Source organism: Struthio camelus, chromosome 15 (assembly GCF_040807025.1).
Source record: "Struthio camelus isolate bStrCam1 chromosome 15, bStrCam1.hap1, whole genome shotgun sequence".
Taxonomy (NCBI): Eukaryota; Metazoa; Chordata; class Aves; order Struthioniformes; family Struthionidae; genus Struthio; species Struthio camelus.
Window position 1 is genome coordinate 2,038,072 of NC_090956.1, and position 16,039 is coordinate 2,054,110.

Genomic DNA, 16,039 nt, shown 5'->3' on the forward strand with positions numbered 1-16,039 from the left:
AGGCTCACAAAAAACCAGCTAGCAAATCACGGCAGGTGATTTGTACTGTATTTTCCACGTCTCGTTATTTGAAGAGACGTTTGATTTTGACTATTCGCGGCCCGACGCTGCGCCTGGATCCAGGGTCTCTCCGGGCGCTGCTGGGCTCCTTTGGGGGCCCTTTGCTCAGGTCGCGGGCCACGTTCGCGGGGCTGGCTGCAGCGAGCAGGACTCACGGCGTGACCGTTCGCTCCCGTTTTGTACCACCGGGCGTTTTAGGTACCTTCCACCACGGAGCCAGCATCAGAAACGTCACCAGCTCGGATTAACGAGGGGTTTCCATGCACTCAATTAGCAGGTGTCGGGCTCCGTGCAAACAGGACCTGATGGCCGGAGCGCCGCCCGAGCCGCTGGCGCTTCCGCCTTCTCCGTCTCCCGCAGCGTAAATTCCCCTTGGCGCTTCTGCCCTGCGGCCGAGTCGCTCGGCAGAGCGGGAACGGCACCCCAAAGCTGACGGATCGCGCCGAGCACCGCCGCCGCCGCGGTGAGCCGGCCCCCGCGCGAGGCTCCGAAACGGGGCTGCTCGGGGTCCCCGCTCGCAGCCGCCTCCTTCCCGAGAGGAGGAGGCCACCAGCCGGGCCGGGAGCAGCTCCGAGCCGGGAAAGGGGCCGACGTGAGGCAGCCGCTCGCTCCTGGCGCTCCCCAAGGACGCCCGCACCGCGCTGCCCGGCACCCCGGCCGGGCTCCGGGACGGACCCCTTCCCGGCGCAGCCAGGCCGGCTCTGCCCCTCACTTTGCACGGCTTAAACCGGGCCTGATCGCTGCCGTGCGGGGCGGCGCTGCCCGGCGGCACGTCAAGCTTGTCCGCCTCCGCCTGGGCAGAGCTGGAGAAAACGCAGGCAGGAGCGTTCCTGGCTAATTGACGTTGTTCACATACTTTCGTTTAAGCCAGCTCCCGCGGCGTTTCCTCTCCGCCGGCGCGCGGCTCCCCGGCCCGGCCAGCGCCTGCTCCCGCGGCGGAGACGGGCCCCGGACTCGCTCCGGGAGCATCCCCCAGCCCCGCTTCCCGCCAGGCGGAAAAGGCCAAAGTTAACGAATTCTGATTGCTAATTAGGGGCAGGGAGCCGTTCAGCGCCCCGCGGGACGCGACGGCCCGGCCCGCGCGCCGACCGCCGCCGAGAAGGGCTCTCCTGCCCCCGGGCACGCTCCCTCGGCGGGAAGAGTTACGCGAGGAGCCGAGCCGAGCCGCCGGCGGACTTTAATCGCCGTTATCTTCCTGCAACTGGGCTGCAAGCTCAAAGGCAGCCGCCTCCGTTCGGATTTAAGGATGCGCTTAACGTTAAGCAGATGCTCATCGCCGCGAGAGCCGGCGGAGCCGGGTTCCCGCCGCGGCCGGAGCGGGATCGCCGCCTCCGTTCGCGCCGGGGCCAGGGATCCGGCGCGGGGCTGGGCTGCGGTCCCCTTCGCCCCGGAGAGGCTCGAGCTTTCCCGTCCGGAGGGCACCGGGAAGGGGGCTAGCGCAGCACGTCGCCCCCGGAGCAGCGCCGGGCGCGGGAAAGCCGCTCCAGGGCACCTCCGAGGCTCCTCCACGCATTGCCAGCAGCCTTCAACCACCTACAGCCAGCGGCACGATGCCGATAGATGCTGGGATCCGTCCCGACCCCGTCCTGGGACACCCGGCACCCCGCGGCCAGGACCGCGGCAGCTTTGCCGGGCGGACGCCGAGCATCCCCGACACCACGCCGCGGGCGGGCGCAGGCTCTGGCCGCGAATCTCGCGCCCCGTCCGCGGTGCTTGCGGCCCAGGGAGACCCGGCAGCGGGATTTCCGGATGAGGCCGGCTCTGCCCGCTCCAGTCCGCCGCCCAAAACCTCTCCGGCGCCGCAGGGCCGCGGCTCCGCTCCCTCACCGTCTCCTCTGGGCTGCTTCCTCCTCCTTGGGAAGGAGTGAGCTCGGACCCTGCCTCGGCTCAGCGCCGGCGCGGGCTGCCGAACCGGAGCGCGAGGGTCTGGGGCTTGGCAGCTGATTCAAACTGCTGCCGTTATTCACATTGCTCCAATTATTGAAATTGCTCCAGCTGCGTTCAAGTGCTAGAACCACCCAAAAAAAGTTGTTTTTTTTTTTTTTTTTTTAAGAGCAAAGCGCATTGGGGTTTTGCACTGTTTTCTGTAACAGCTACAGCACTGCTGCCCCCAGCATCCCTGAAACAGCCCGCGAATTTTGCCCAGGCTCGGCTGTCTGTGCTCTGCCGGACGCCCCGGCGGGGTACCGCCGCCCGCCAGCGCGACCGCTGCCGGCTCCATCCCTCCTGCCCCCGCTGCAGCCGCGTGCTGAGGTTTCGGTCTCCGGCAGCTGGGGAACTTCTCTGTGAGAACCTTTTTTTTTCCCTTTCCCCCTCTATTTTGGCGCACGAGCGGGTTCAGCCAGGCGCGCGCGCTGCTCAGCCCCGGGGCAGGGGACCGCGGCTCGGCGCAGAGCAGCAGCCGGCCGAGCAGAGAGACGCGCCACGAAAACGCCGCGCGCGCCCGTTTGCTCGGCACGAGGCAGCTTTTCCAGCGCGCTGCCAAGGGAACCGGCCGCGGGGCAGGAGCGGGAAGGAGCCGGGAGCTTCGGTCTCGCTGCGCAGGGCAGCGGCGCAAAGTCAGCTCGCAGCTCGAGCCTCCGGAAACGGGGCGAGCGTCCTCCCCGCGCCCAACCGCGGGCTGCCCAGGGCACGGGGGGGAAGCGCCGTGGGGCGAGAGGCTGGGAACGAAGCCTCCCGACTTCGCGGTGCTGCTGCGGAGGGGTCCCGGCCGGAGGCGCCGGCTGCAGGTTTGAGGAGAACAAGAGACATCCCGGAGCGGCTGTGCCGAGCGCTCGGCGCCCTGGGGAGAGCTGAGCTGTGCTGTGCTGTGCTGAGCCGAGCCGTGCTGCACCACACTGTGCCGAGCCGCACCATCCCATGCTGCACCGTGCCGTGCCGAGCCGAGCCGACCAATGCTGAGCTGTGCCATGCTGAGCTGTGCTGCACCACGCTGTGCCGAGCCGCACCATCCCGTGCTGCACCATGCCGTGCCGAGCCGAGCCGACCAATGCTGAGCTGTGCCATGCTGAGCTGTGCTGCACCATGCCGTGCCGAGCCGTGCTGCACCATGCCGTGCCGAGCCGAGCCGTGCTGAGCTGTGCCATGCTGAGCCATGCTGCACCATGCCATGCTGTCCCGTGCCGAGCCGTGCTGCACCATGCCATGCTGAGCTGAGCCGTGCTGAGCTGTGCCGTGCCAAGCCGTCCTGCACCATGCCATGCTGTGCTGAGCCGAGCCGTGCCGAGCCGTGCTGCACCATGCCATGCTGAGCCGAGCCGTGCTGAGCTATGCCGTGCCAAGCCGTCCTGCACCATGCCATGCTGTGCTGAGCCGAGCCGTGCTGCACCATGCCATGCTGAGCCGAGCCGTGCTGAGCTGTGCCGTGCCAAGCCGTCCTGCACCATGCCATGCCATGCCGAGCCGTGCTGCACTATGCCATGCTGTGCTGTGCCACACCGAGCCAAGCCGTGCTGAGCCGTGCCGTGCCATGCCATGCTGCACCATGCCATGCTGTGCCGAGCTGAGCTGAGCCATGCTGCACCGTGCCGTGCCGTGCCCCGCTCCCGTGCAGCAGGGCAGCCCAGGCTGCGCACCCGGCGTCTGACAAAAGCCAAGCCCCTCGCTGGCGCCGCGAAGCCGCTGACCATGCGGGACAAACCCGCCCTTTGGGCTCCTCAGCTTTTTGCAGCTTGGAGCGACCACCAGCTCGCCTGTTCCCGCTGGCCCCGTCAGCCGCCGCTGCTAACCCCAGGTCACCGGCGGGAAGCCGGTTGTTCCAGGCTTGCACCCTGCCGCGGCGGCGAGGGGCAGGGTTTGCACCAAGCGTGGGAAAGGGGCGTTTGGGGACGCTGCACGCGGAGCGGCAGGGCCCCCGGAGCAGGGCGAGGGGGAGCGGGACGCCCTGGCCCCCCGGAACGGGCTCCGCTGCGTTCAACCGGCAAAGTGCAAGAGTTTTACTCCCGCTCCTCACCTTGGCCGGGCCGCCCGGCGCGCTGCAGGAAGCGGGCTGGGGGGCCGCGCGCGTCCTGCACCCACCCGCAGCCTGGCTTGACCCGGGGCCCCTTCACCGAAACGCCCCGCAGCAAAACAGGCGTTTTCGAAGCGCGAGGGTGTCAGGATCCCGGCTCCGCGCGACGGGAGCCAACTTGCGTCCCCAACTTGCTTTTTAATTCTGCTTATTGAGAAAGACCCGTGGACGCGAAGAAACCCTTCGCTCCTCGAGAGTCCGATTGTCCCCCTCTCTTGTATCGCAGCCCGGCGGCCGCCGAGGCCACAGGCAGCCCGTAAAATCGCCGTACGGGAGTCGGCGCCAACGTCAGGAAGCCAAACGCGGCTGCTGCAACCCGAGCTCGGGCCCCGAGCCCCCGGCGATCCACAAAGGAATAGCGCCTTATGCATTTAACAAAAAAAAAAAAAAAAAGCTCTTTAAAATCTGCCTGGGAAATCGCTCGTGTGCACCCACCCGCCCGTGGGAACACGCGCTACAAGCTCGGCGGAGGTACCGGGCGCATCGCTCCGCGTGCCTCCGTTCCCGGCGCCCTGCAAAGTGAGTTTTAAAAAAATTTAAAAAAAAAAGAAAAAAGGAAAGAAATCAAACAAAGACAAGACCCGTTCCACCCCGAGGTTTCCGAGGCCGCCGGGTACCAGCGCTCCCGAGCGAGGCCGGGCCGCCGCCAGCCGCCTCGCCGGGAGCCATGGCCCCCCGGGGCAGAGGCCGGGCAGCGCGCAGCCGCGGCGGCGGCTTTGTGCCGCTGCCAGGGTACGTGCGGAAGGCTCAGCTTCTGCCAGAAAGATTTTTAATTTATTTGAAACCATTTAATATTGAAGAGAACCATTAAATGGCTGGCGAGAAGCCAGCGTGCAAGCAGGGCCCTTATTAAAGCAAGCTGCGCCAGCACATCCCCGCGAGCAGCCGGCCCCGGGCTCTGGCTGCGCCGGGGCAAGCGGCAGCTTCAGCGGCTCCATTTCTTTCTTTTTTCCTTTATACATCATTTTGAGGGAAATTTTTTCCCGCGCCATTGCTCGAGCCCAGCAGCCCCGCACCCAGTGGCACCCGTCGGCCAACGGGACGGAGGGCGCTGCGCGGCGCGGGGAGGCCGCCCCGAGCGGCGGGATGCATCCCTGCATCCCGGTCCCCGAGCGCATCCCCGTGCAGCCACCCGGCGGGCGCTCGCCTCCGGGTCCGGTGTGCAGCTCCTCCCGACGCCTATCACCCTCCTACCTCCAGCTCCCTTCCAGCTGCTTTGTGTTGCACTAAAAATACCGCCGGAGCGGAAGTTTCCGCTGCGGGGTGGATGCTCCGCGCCTCGGGAGGAGCTTCCTGCCACCCGGCCGGCTCGGGAACAGCCCCGGGCCGGGCTGCTCCGCGGGACCCGCTCGCGACGCCTGCAAGGAGCCGCTTTGCTCCCGAGCCGAAGGGCCGGTCTCCTCCCGCTGCTCGGACGAGATTAAAGCGCTAATCTCCAACCCAAACCTGGCTTTGCAGGAGGCTCCGCGGGGCGCGAGCCGAGCTCCGGCAGTAACCGCAGGCTCTTCCCTCCCCGCGTGCCTCTCCAGGGCGGCCGGGCAGCCCGCCGCCCTGCCTGCCCCCCTTCTCCCAGGCATTTCCCTCCTCTCCGTTCGAGCCCAGGCTGCCAGGCGGGAAGCTGGGCTCCCGCCTCGCTCCCCGCAGCCGGACACGGCAGAGAGCGAGCGCGCGCTCTCGGGAGGAGATGGCAAAGTTTTGGTTTTAATGCATGCAGGGTGCATGGTTTTGGCCAGGCAGCCACGTCCCCCAAGGCTGGGCGGGCACCGGCATCCCCCGCGCGGGGCCGATGGCTCCTCCAGCACCGAGGCCGTCAGGAGCGCAGCGCAGAGAAGGGCAGGACAGAGAAAGCACGGCAAGAACGGGCCGTATTCCCGCCCCCGGGCTCCCTCCCCTGCTCAACGCCAAGGCTGCGATTAAGCTGCAACCTCAAGGAAACCAAAGCAGCAGAAAAACTGCGACTACTGTGCAGCATCCACAAAAATAGCTGCTACAGGAATAGCCAGGAACACGAGAGGGACGTGGCCAAGGCTCCTCGCACATATCGCTGAAGGTTTTTTCCAAGCCCTAACCCACGTCCCGCGCTGCCGGCGCAGAGGAGCCTTCTCCATCCATAGCGCAGAGCAGCTTTGCAGCCCTCTAATCACACCCTCCCTGCAGCTCCCCCTGCAACCAGGGCCCGAGGAGGGCAAGACAGCACAGGGAAGTGTTTTAATTTGAACCATGCACTTATTTAAAGTTTTTTAATCACATAATTACTGCAGACATTTCTGCTCATGTTCAGTTTTATTACATCTTTGTGGTTATTCTACAAGCCCTAAATTTTGGGCCTCAACTGAGTTGGCAAAGTCCTCTGGAAACATCTGTCCCGAGTTACTCCTCCTCCAGCGTTCAGGCAGAAAGCTGGCGGCACAGGATGTTGCAATGCGGAGTTTTATTTGCAACAGAAATTAAGTTCTTATTCCCGACCCAAACAAAAGTGTAAATATTTACTGCCTCGATATCAGCACTGGCCCTGCACCTGCGGGCCCCGATCGATGCCCCGGTGCACGGGGAGCTGCAAAGCCGCGGTTCTCCAAGAGGAAACACCGCGTTCACCCCCAGGTACGTTGACTCCTCTCCAGCACGGAAGGGACCACGGCACGCACGAGGCTTCACGTCGGCTGCCGCAAGAGCTGGCCCAAACCCCCCGGCCGAGGGCTCCCCGAGGACCAGCAGAGATGGGGTGGCACAGAGGCACATGGGTGCAGCCAGGGAGGCGCGCGAGCTGGAGGAAGGGGACATCCTTGGGCTGGGGACGCCAGCAGCTTTGGGAGCCGCTTTCAGCGGCTCGCTTTCGTTTTCCTCCTTCTGGCAAGACCTGCAAGCTAAGGGCGACGCCGTCCCTCCAAAGCCAGGGCAGAGCTTTCCCAGGATTTCCAGCACCAGTGGCGCAAGGACAACCTTCCCTGACTGCCCACAGCAGCGAGCGCCCCACGGAGACCATCTCCTGCTGGGAGCCGCAGTGAAGGTCCAGATCCCACCCGAGAGCAACGCAGAAACCAGCTTCCCACGAAGCCGGCGGGTAACGGAGCTGCCGCCGGCTCTGGGGCTGGTCTGGGGCGCAGCAGCGAGGGGGCAAAGACGCGAAGAGCCAAGAGCGCCCAAGACCAGGGAGAGCGCAGCGCCGCTGCCAATGCTCCCGTGCTGCCAAGCAGGGGCTGATTAACAACCAGCTGCTAATTCCTCTGCATTAAAATTCCTGCTGCTAAAATCCAACAGTTACTTAACACCACAAGGTTTTGTTTCCGAAAGATGATAAACGCCAGTCAGGAAAAAGCAACGTTTGGAAGCAGCGAGGCATCTGGTCGCGGGAGCAGGCACCCGGCCGACGTGGCGTCACCGAGGGGCCGCGCGCGGAGGGACGGGGCTCCGCAGCCGCCGGAGGGTCAGCCGAGCCGGCCTCGGCGGGGAAGCCAAGGGGTAGAGAGGGCCAGGGAGCCCGACCCCCAGCTGCACGGCCTGCCGGGAAGAGCCCCGCTCGGTGCTTCCTTGCTATCCCGCTTTTAGCCAGCAAAAGCTGAAGTTGATCTGAAGCCCGTTTAATCGCAAGAGGATGCGATCAGGCCCTTCCTTGGGTACCTTCGCACCCCCTGCTCCTGAGAGGCACTGCTTAACGTGACCCGAGCGGCAGAGACAGGCGAGGAATTGCATCACCCCGAACCCTCCTCAATGGCTTTACTGTTGTTCTTGTTTCCCCTACAAACACACCTGGGCAGAACAATTGAGGTTGCAAGTCCCAACAGAGGAGCATCTGCCCAAGGGCGCTGCTAGGGTGGTGCGCAGAGTCTGCACCCAGCGGGGACGGGGACGGGAGCCGCTCGGCCGGGCCGGCAGAGGTGCTGCACCCCTTACCAGGCGCGGGAAGCAAGCGCCCCGCGGGGCTCCCCGCTCCGGTGCGAGCGGCAAACACCCCGAGGGGGCCCAGGCGAGAGCCACGCTGCGACGCGCAGCTCCCGGCCGGCTCGGCAACGCGTCGCACCGCACGCCCGGGCGTTTCGGTAACGCCTCCTGCTGCCCAAAGGCACCTTTGCCATAAGAGCAGTCGCAACGCCTGGTGCCCAATACACATACCCAAACCAGCTCCCAGCTATCCACCCCGCGCTCGAGCCTGCGGCATCCAGCGGCCCCAGCGCCGAGCCGCATCCTGCTCCCCTGCGGGACAGGTCACCCTGATCAACCATGCGATAGCAGGGGAAACTGCAGAGATTTGCAATTTTGAGTTGTTTTTTGTTTTTAAAAAGAGCATTTAGGTACTTGGAAGACGCAGCCAAGCATCTGAAGCAGCTTTCAAAACAAACCCCCAAAAACCTGGCCTCGAGTCATTGATCCAGGGTGCCTGGGCCGGGGAGAGCCGACGCAGAGGGTCCAGACTCCCGGCCTTGGGCTGGCAGTCGAAACGTCCCCTTGGGAGAGTTGTGCCCCCTTGGCCGTTCCCCCGGCTCCCGCCTCCAAACACGACCCGAGGCCAAAGCACGCAGAAACAGCACGTGCCCCCGGCACCGCTGGCCTCCGGAGCTGCCCTGGGACGGGGACGGGCTGTGCCTGGCGCCGGGCTTGCGCATCAAAGACCCGCGGGCGGGCGTCCAGCACCGCCAGGACCCCGCGGGAACGGGGCGCGCGGCCCCAGCCTTGCCCTCCCCACGCGCAGCGCCGGCGACAGCCCGAGCCTCGGCGAGCCCCCTGCCAAAACCTGAACAGAGGGCAAGGCTGAGCCCGGAGCCGGCTCAGCCCACCGCCGTCTCCTGCCGCAGCCCCCGCGCGTCTCCGCTGGGCGATGGCGGCTGCCTCGCCGACGCCGGCTCAGCAGGTTACTCAAGTCCAGCCCAAATTTCCCTTGTTTTTGTTTCACTTTGTTGCTTCAGGCTGCGCTGAATAACCCAGCCTGGGACGGAGGAAGCTGCAGCCCTTGCCCAGACCGATGCTCCGGCCGCGGCAGGTCCGAGCCACCACGCTTGCAAGGGGAAACGGAGCTGCCCCGTCTTCTCCCCGTTCACCAAACGCCTCCAGCAAAGCCACGCAAAAACACGCGATGTTCGGCCGGTACCGGCTGCTGCCGGCCCCAGTCCCGGGCCGGAGGGAGCCCGGCGGCAGCGCTGGGGCCGGGCCGAGCCCCGGCAGGCGACCGCGGCGGCCGACGGCGTTCCCCGGCCTCGCGCCCCAGCCCGGCCCGGCTCTCCCAAGCCCACCCGCTCCTTGGAGGAGCCGAAACCCGATGGCCGGAAGGGACCAGCCCGTTCCCCTCGCCTGACTTCCCGTCAGTACAAACTGCTGGATTTCACCCAGCAAAAGAAACAGGCGGGATAGGAAATCCCTGTCCTGGGAAGCAGTCCCCCGCCGTGCCCGGCCGCCCGCACCGCTGCCTCCTCCTTCGCCAGCGACCCGTCCCAGGCCTTCGGGCTGGCGATCCCACCTGCCGCACTGACCTCCAGAGGAAGGGTGCTGGGCATCAGCATCACGCCGACCCTCACACGGCTTCAAACGTGCCAAAAGTGCCCCCGGCAACACTGCCTCCGCCACCCCGGGAAAGCTGGGTCCCTCCCAGGACAGCTGCAGCCCTGCAAGATGCCGAAGAGCTCTCCGGAGGGAAGCACTGGAAGCAAGAGCCCTCCCTCTCCCGTCCCGTATCAGCATCTTAAATCTTATCGCAGTGCAGGGAATTGCTTTAGCCATTATTCTGTGTGGGGTCCAAAGGAAACGAAGCTTCTCCGAGTTTCCCACCCACATCCTCCCAGCAGCCCCACAGTGACGCCCGAGCCCAGCATCTAGCTGCAACCCGATCTAGGGGGAGGGAGAAGCCAAGCAGGTAAATTCAGCCCCTCTAAGTCTCCTGGAAGTTGTCAGAAGACAAAGGAGAAAGCGCTGAGCCACCCGCTCGCTGGAGGGAGGTGGGGGTGAAGGAGACACGTGCCGGCTTGCCCCGCAGCTGTGCTTGCTGCCCCGAGCATCAGGCGCACGGGGCTACTGCTGGGCTGGGGGCACCAACCAGCAGCGCAGAGCAACCCCCAGGAAGCCTGTCTGCACCAGCCCCCGGCTGCTGGAGTAACTGGGGACAGCCGCTTGCTTGCTGTAAAAGCAGAACTTGGGAACAGTAAAGCACTGCAAGAAAGCGAAGCCTCCAGCCCCGCTAGCAGCGTGCACAGGGCGCGCGAGCGTGCACAGCTCTGCCCCAACGCCAAGGCCCCGCTCGCCGCAGAGCCCCGGGGCAGATCGCCTGCATGCAATCCGCATGCAGCCAAGGGCTGCGGGATTTACCCCTCCGCAGCTCAGCTGGGTGCCAGGAGGGGAGAGCAGGCTGCAGGAGGGCGAGGGAGCAGTCAGCGCGGCCGCGCGACATGCTCCTGCCACGCTCACACCCCGAGCGAGGGCAGCGCTTGGACAGAAATCGCTTGCCTATCTCCAGAGTGCAAGTCTGTGCTGTCTCCGTGAGCCCAGCCCCAGCAACAAGCAAGCCATGGAAACTGGACATTTTCCACCTCGAATTCTTTCCTTTTTGGAAAGGAGTTTACTAATAAAAGGCACTTACTGCAGAGTCACAGTCGAGACCCAGGCCACTTGAAAAAGAGCTAATTTCCTCCCTATTTAAGCAAAAAGCTGAGAACACGTTTGCCCCAGATGTTCCTTCCCTCCTGAAAATAGGAGGGAAACAAGCTCATTCATAAATCCCAGCTTCACTGCAGTCCCCAGGCGGCACAGCCTGTCCCCGAGGGCCGAGCGAGGGCTGGGACGCAGAGCTCAGCCAGGGGCCGGGGACGCACGGGGCGCTGGTCTCCGGGGCTGAGAACTCCCCAGCAGCGTGCAGGACAGCTCCCCCCTGCTTCAGGGGGAGCAACAGGGTCTCCAAAGCTCACAGGCATGTACAGAAGGGTTTTTTCCGACAGGAATTGAGCAGCACACGGGGAGGGTGCAGGAGGGAGGCGCTTCCCAGGGCCCAGCACAGCCCCAGCAGCGCAGAGCCGCAGCGGAGGCACCGCTGGACGTGTCCCGGGGGCCTTGCTCCGCACCATGCCGTGCCCGGCCCGCTCGCCCCTTACCTTCTTGCTGCCGTGCGAGGAGAAGCTGTGCGAGTGCCGCGGCAGGCTGCCCCCGCTCAGCTCCAGCTGCGGCTTCCAGACCTCGCCGTTGTCGCTGCTGAGCAACTTGGTGGGCGACACGCCGGAGCCGAGCAGGATGCCGCCGTGCACCATCTCCTCCGTGCACGTCAGCCGCAGGCTGCACAGGTACTCATCCGTCTCCTTGTCCACCACGAGCAAGCGGGTCTCCGTCTCCACAGCCTTGATGCGCTGCACGACCTGGAAAGGAGGAGAAGAGCTGAGCAGAAACCCCAGGGCTCCTCGCCGCGGCAGGACCCGAGGGCGCCCACCTCCCCGGAGGGACAGCTTCTGCAGCGTCTCGCTGAGCACGCTTTGCCCCGCGCCCCCCACGTTCCTATATTCGGGGCTCCCCTGCTGCACTGGGGTAGGGCAGAGCACCGGGTGCCCCTGCAGCATCTGCGTCGCCCTTCGGCATCCCCCACCGAGCTGATGTACCGATGCACTCCCTCGCCCAGGCTGATTTATGGAAGAAATAACCTGATCTGCACATTCACCCTGGTTTTGTGCTACAGGAGAACAGAGATTAGGGAAAGCAAAGCCAGCGACAGGGCTGGGAGCAGGAGCTGGGCCCGTCCTTGCTACTCCCCAGCTCCCGGCTCGGCTGAATGGGGACCATTGTCCACGCACAGCCTCCGTTTTCTATGGTTTTTGTAGCTGGCAGATGCTCTGAAAGGGGCTCGCGGTGTCAGCCCAGCGCGGCGGGAAGGGGCGAGCCTGCGGTTCACGCACAGGGAAGCGAGAGCTTTCCCACCCTGCGAGTCGCTCCCTGCCCCGGCTCGCCCCGCGCACGAGGGGCAACAGCCCCAGAAGGGCTGGGAGGCAAAACCATGGGGCTGAGCCAGGGCAATGGGAATGGGGCAGGTTAAGGACATACATAGGAGCAGGGCAAAGGCCAGCGAAACCGCTGCCACGACTCCCTGCCAGCAGCCTCGGTGGAGAGGCTCCAACAGGCTGAACAGCACCTTCCTCCTGCAGGAGCCTTCATCCTGCAGAGGAGGAGGAGGAGAGGTGGCTGGGGGGACAGATGCTGGCCCCTGCATGGCACTCACTCCCCTCCCGCTCACCCACGGGGGGATCCCGGCATCAGCCGCCCCACGCAGGGGCTGTCCGACCTTCCTCGACAGGCAGAGCCTGCCGCGGATCCCAGACGAAACACAACCCCCTTCCTGCCAGCATCACAGCTTGTGGCGCGCGCATCCGCCCCAGCAAGCGGACCCCGGAGCCACGGCGCTCCGGGTGGCCCAGGACACCCCACAAAGCTGGGCTGCGTTTCCTTACAGGGCTCCTGCTCTGATCTAGGTCACGCCAGCCAGACACGTTACCATCGCCAAGGTTAGAAGTGACAAACGAGCCTAATGTGCAATTAGTTAGCAGTTATTTACTCCCCTGCATGCTCCGTTCAAGGTCAACAGACTCCGTATCTGCAAATGAAAAAACCAAGGCGAGATTTATAGGCCGCAGACAAGGCTGCTTGTCCTGAATAAACGACTGCACTGAATGCCGAAAACCATCTCCCTGCACCGTACCGGACGGCAGCTTGCCCAGGGCTCCCATCCATAACCGACCTGACGAGATGCTATTCCACCGAAGCCCAGAAAATCCATCTGCTCCTTTTCAGCTCCGTTTGCACACAGCAGCAGCCGCCTACGCTGCCGACAAGGGCCAGGCAACACCATTGCGAGGCCATTTCTCCTGCGAGGGAGCAGGCACGGGGCGGCAGGAGAGGTGCCACCAGGCAGCGCCTCGGGGGTGCACGCAGGAGAAAGGCAGCTGGGTGCTGCGCCACTGCGTCCCTCCCGCTCTGCCCCCAAACCATGCAGCTGGGTCCTCCAGGCGCTCATGCGGCAAAGTCACCAGCTGAGAACAGGGTCACACAGACCACGCCAGCTCCTGGAGGGAGCAGCTGACCCACTGCCAGCATGGGAACTCAAGGGTCAGGGATTTCGGATGCTGTCCCTGCATTGACCCCACTATGGGGAAGCTGAGCGCTGGGTAACGCCGTGCAAAGCCACGGCATGAAGCAAAGCGCTCTCCTGCTTGGAGACCCCCAGCTCAGTTGCTAGTGCTCCAGCCTGGCACGGCACGAACTGCTCTGCCAGCAGACGGTGCATCGGCACCAGGGCAGGGAGGCACCCACGGGTCCCCAAACGCTTTCCAACCCACTGCTGCCTCATGGCAGCAAACCCTGGAAGAGAGGGACCAGGCAAGCGCTGGCCAAGGCCTGGTGGGTGAGCTGCCGCTGAGCGGGGCACGGAGCAGTGCGGGCACACCAGCCACAAGTCGCTCCAAACCAGGTGCAGCAGGAGCGGCGCCAGCATCCTCGAGCCCAGCTCTGCTCCCGGCAGCACCGTTCCCGCACCTCCATCCGCACAGACTGTCACCCCAGACTGCACCAGCGGCACCAGCGTAACTGAGCCGGCCGGCGTCTTTCCACCCTTGCCAAACACCAGCTGCCTGGTGAGGCGGCTTCACCAGGCGCCGCTCCGTCGCTCGCTCTCGCACAGAGCGAGCCAGCAGCGTGCAACTCGCCCATCCGTGCAACGGCTCCCGGGGTGGACCGAGGGCTTCCCCCCAACCCTATCAGCACCGCGCACACCCCACAGTGGTGGAGATACTCAGACCCAGGAAGGGTTGGGCTTATCTGCAACCTCCACCTCTGCCGAGAGCACATCAGCCCCGTCGCTGCCAAAGCACGGCCCCGCGCGGCCGAGGGGCTGCAGCAGGAGGCCCGCGCTCCTCCGAGCCGAGGGACAGGCACCCCCGTCCGGCACTGCTCCTCCAGCAGGATGACAAGGACCAATGGCACCTCTGGAGCCCCTGGGGACCAAGCCCTCAGGCAAGGGCCGCTCCAGAGGCGCACAGCCCTGCTGCCCAGCAGGCCTCTGGGACAAGAGCCAAACACCCAGAAAACACATTCTGCTTTGGAAAAAAAAAAAAAGCAAAACAAAAAAAGGCAGAGCAAAGATGCAAATATCATCAGCTTCAGCCCAAAACAGCTGCACCAGAGCAGCAAGGCCTTGCCCACTCCAGGGTCCATCCCGGGGCAGCTCCGGGGGTGTCTGCAGGAGCAGCGCTTGCTCGAGGCCAGGAGGAGGAGGAGGAAGAGAGGCCCCAGCAGCTCCCCCAGCCCGGCCTTGGCCACGCTCGCCCCCGGCCGTCCCGGGGATGCTGCGGCAGCAGCTCCGGCCCGGGAGCAGGATGTTAACTAACTTAACGGGGCCCGCGCCGCCGCGGTCCGGGTCCGGGTCCGCTCCCCACCTGGTGGTGCGTCTCCTGCTCCACGTTGAGCCCGTTGACGGCGACGACGCGGTCGCCGGCGCGCAGCCCCGCCGCCTCGGCCGGCGAGCCCGGCTCCACCTTGCGGATGAACTGCCCGCTCTTGCCCTTCTCGCCGTGCAGGTGGAAGCCGTAGCCGCTCTCCCCCTTCAGCATGTGGCACAGCCGCGGCTTCAGCTGGTCCTTGGCCATGGCCGGGCGCGGAGCGGAGCGGGCGGCGGCGGCGGCCGCGCGGCCCTTTTATGTGCGGCGGCGGCGGCGGCGGCGGCGGCGGCGGCGGGCGCGGGGCGGTGGGCGCGGCTGGGGGCGGCCCTGCTGCGCGCTGCCCCGCCCCCAGCCCGGGGCGGGGCTAAGGCCAGGGGGCGGGGCTAAGAGTGGGGGCGGGGCTAAGACCCGGGGGCGGGACTAAACCTCGGGGGCGGGGCTCAGGGCTGGGGGCGAGGCGCGGCCACGCTGCGCGCTGCCCCGCGGAGCCGGGAGCGCAGCGCCGGGGCGGGGAGGGGGCGGGGCAACGGGATGGGGCGGGGCTAAAGGCAGGTATGGGGGCGGAAGGCTAAGGGACGGGGGCGGGGCTAAGTGCCAAGGCGGGGCTAAGGGGAGGGAGCGAGGCGCGGCCACGCTGCGCGCTGCCCCGCGGAGCCGGGAGCGCCGCGGAGGGGCGGGGGCGGGGCTGAGGGCGGAGACGGGGGCGGGGCCGGGCGAGCGACGAGGCGGGGGGGGCCGGGCCGGGCCGGGGTCGCGGGGCCGCCCGGGATGCCCGGGACACATGGCGGGGAGATGCCCGGGGTGCACGGAGCGGGGCCGCCCGGGATGCCCGGGGCGCACGGCGGGGAGATGCTCGGGGTGCACGGAGCAGGGCCGCCCGGGATGCCCGGGGCGCACGGTGGGGAGATGCTCGGGGTGCACGGAGCGGGGCCGCCCGGGGTGCCCGGGGCACACGGCGGGGAGATGCTCGGGGTGCACGGAGCGGGGCCGCCCGGGGTGCCCGGGGCGCACGGTGGGGAGATGCTCGGGGTGCACGGAGCGGGGCCGCCCGGGATGCCCGGGGCACACAGCGGGGAGATGCTCGGGGTGCACGGAGCAGGGCCGCCCGGGATGCCCGGGGCGCACGGTGGGGAGATGCTCGGGGTGCACGGAGCGGGGCCGCCCGGGATGCCCGGGGCACACAGCGGGGAGATGCTCGGGGTGCACGGAGCAGGGCCGCCCGGGATGCCCGGGGCGCACGGTGGGGAGATGCTCGGGGTGCACGGAGCGGGGCCGCCCGGGATGCCCGGGGCACATGGCGGGGAGATGCTCGGGGTGCACGGAGCGGGGCCACCCGGGGTGCCCGGGGCGCACGGCGGGGAGATGCTCGGGGTGCACGGAGCGGGGCCGCCCGGGGTGCCCGGGACACATGGCGGGGAGATGCTCGGGGTGCACGGAGCGGGGCCGCCCGGGATGCCCGGGGCACATGGCGGGGAGATGCTCGGGGTGCACGGAGCGGGGCCGCCCGGGATGCCCGGGGCACATGGCGGGGAGATGCTCGGGGTGCACGGAGCGGGGCCGCCCGGGATGCCCGAGGCAC

At 66.5% G+C, this 16,039-nt stretch overlaps 1 protein-coding gene across 1 annotated transcript in view; it reads right to left on the minus strand.

Moving 5' to 3' along the window:
- The window catches only part of NHERF2 (NHERF family PDZ scaffold protein 2), a 33,477-nt gene extending 18,713 nt beyond the window's left edge, over positions 1 to 14,764 (minus strand). Inside the window, exons 1-2 of the mRNA XM_068908200.1 lie at positions 14,458 to 14,764; positions 11,140 to 11,397 (exon numbers count right to left, since the gene is read on the minus strand). Of these exons, the coding sequence (XP_068764301.1) occupies positions 11,140 to 11,397; positions 14,458 to 14,667 (468 nt within the window). The 5' untranslated portion in view covers positions 14,668 to 14,764. The remainder of the gene's footprint in view (positions 1 to 11,139; positions 11,398 to 14,457) is intronic.
- Positions 14,765 to 16,039: the final 1,275 nt, after the last annotated feature.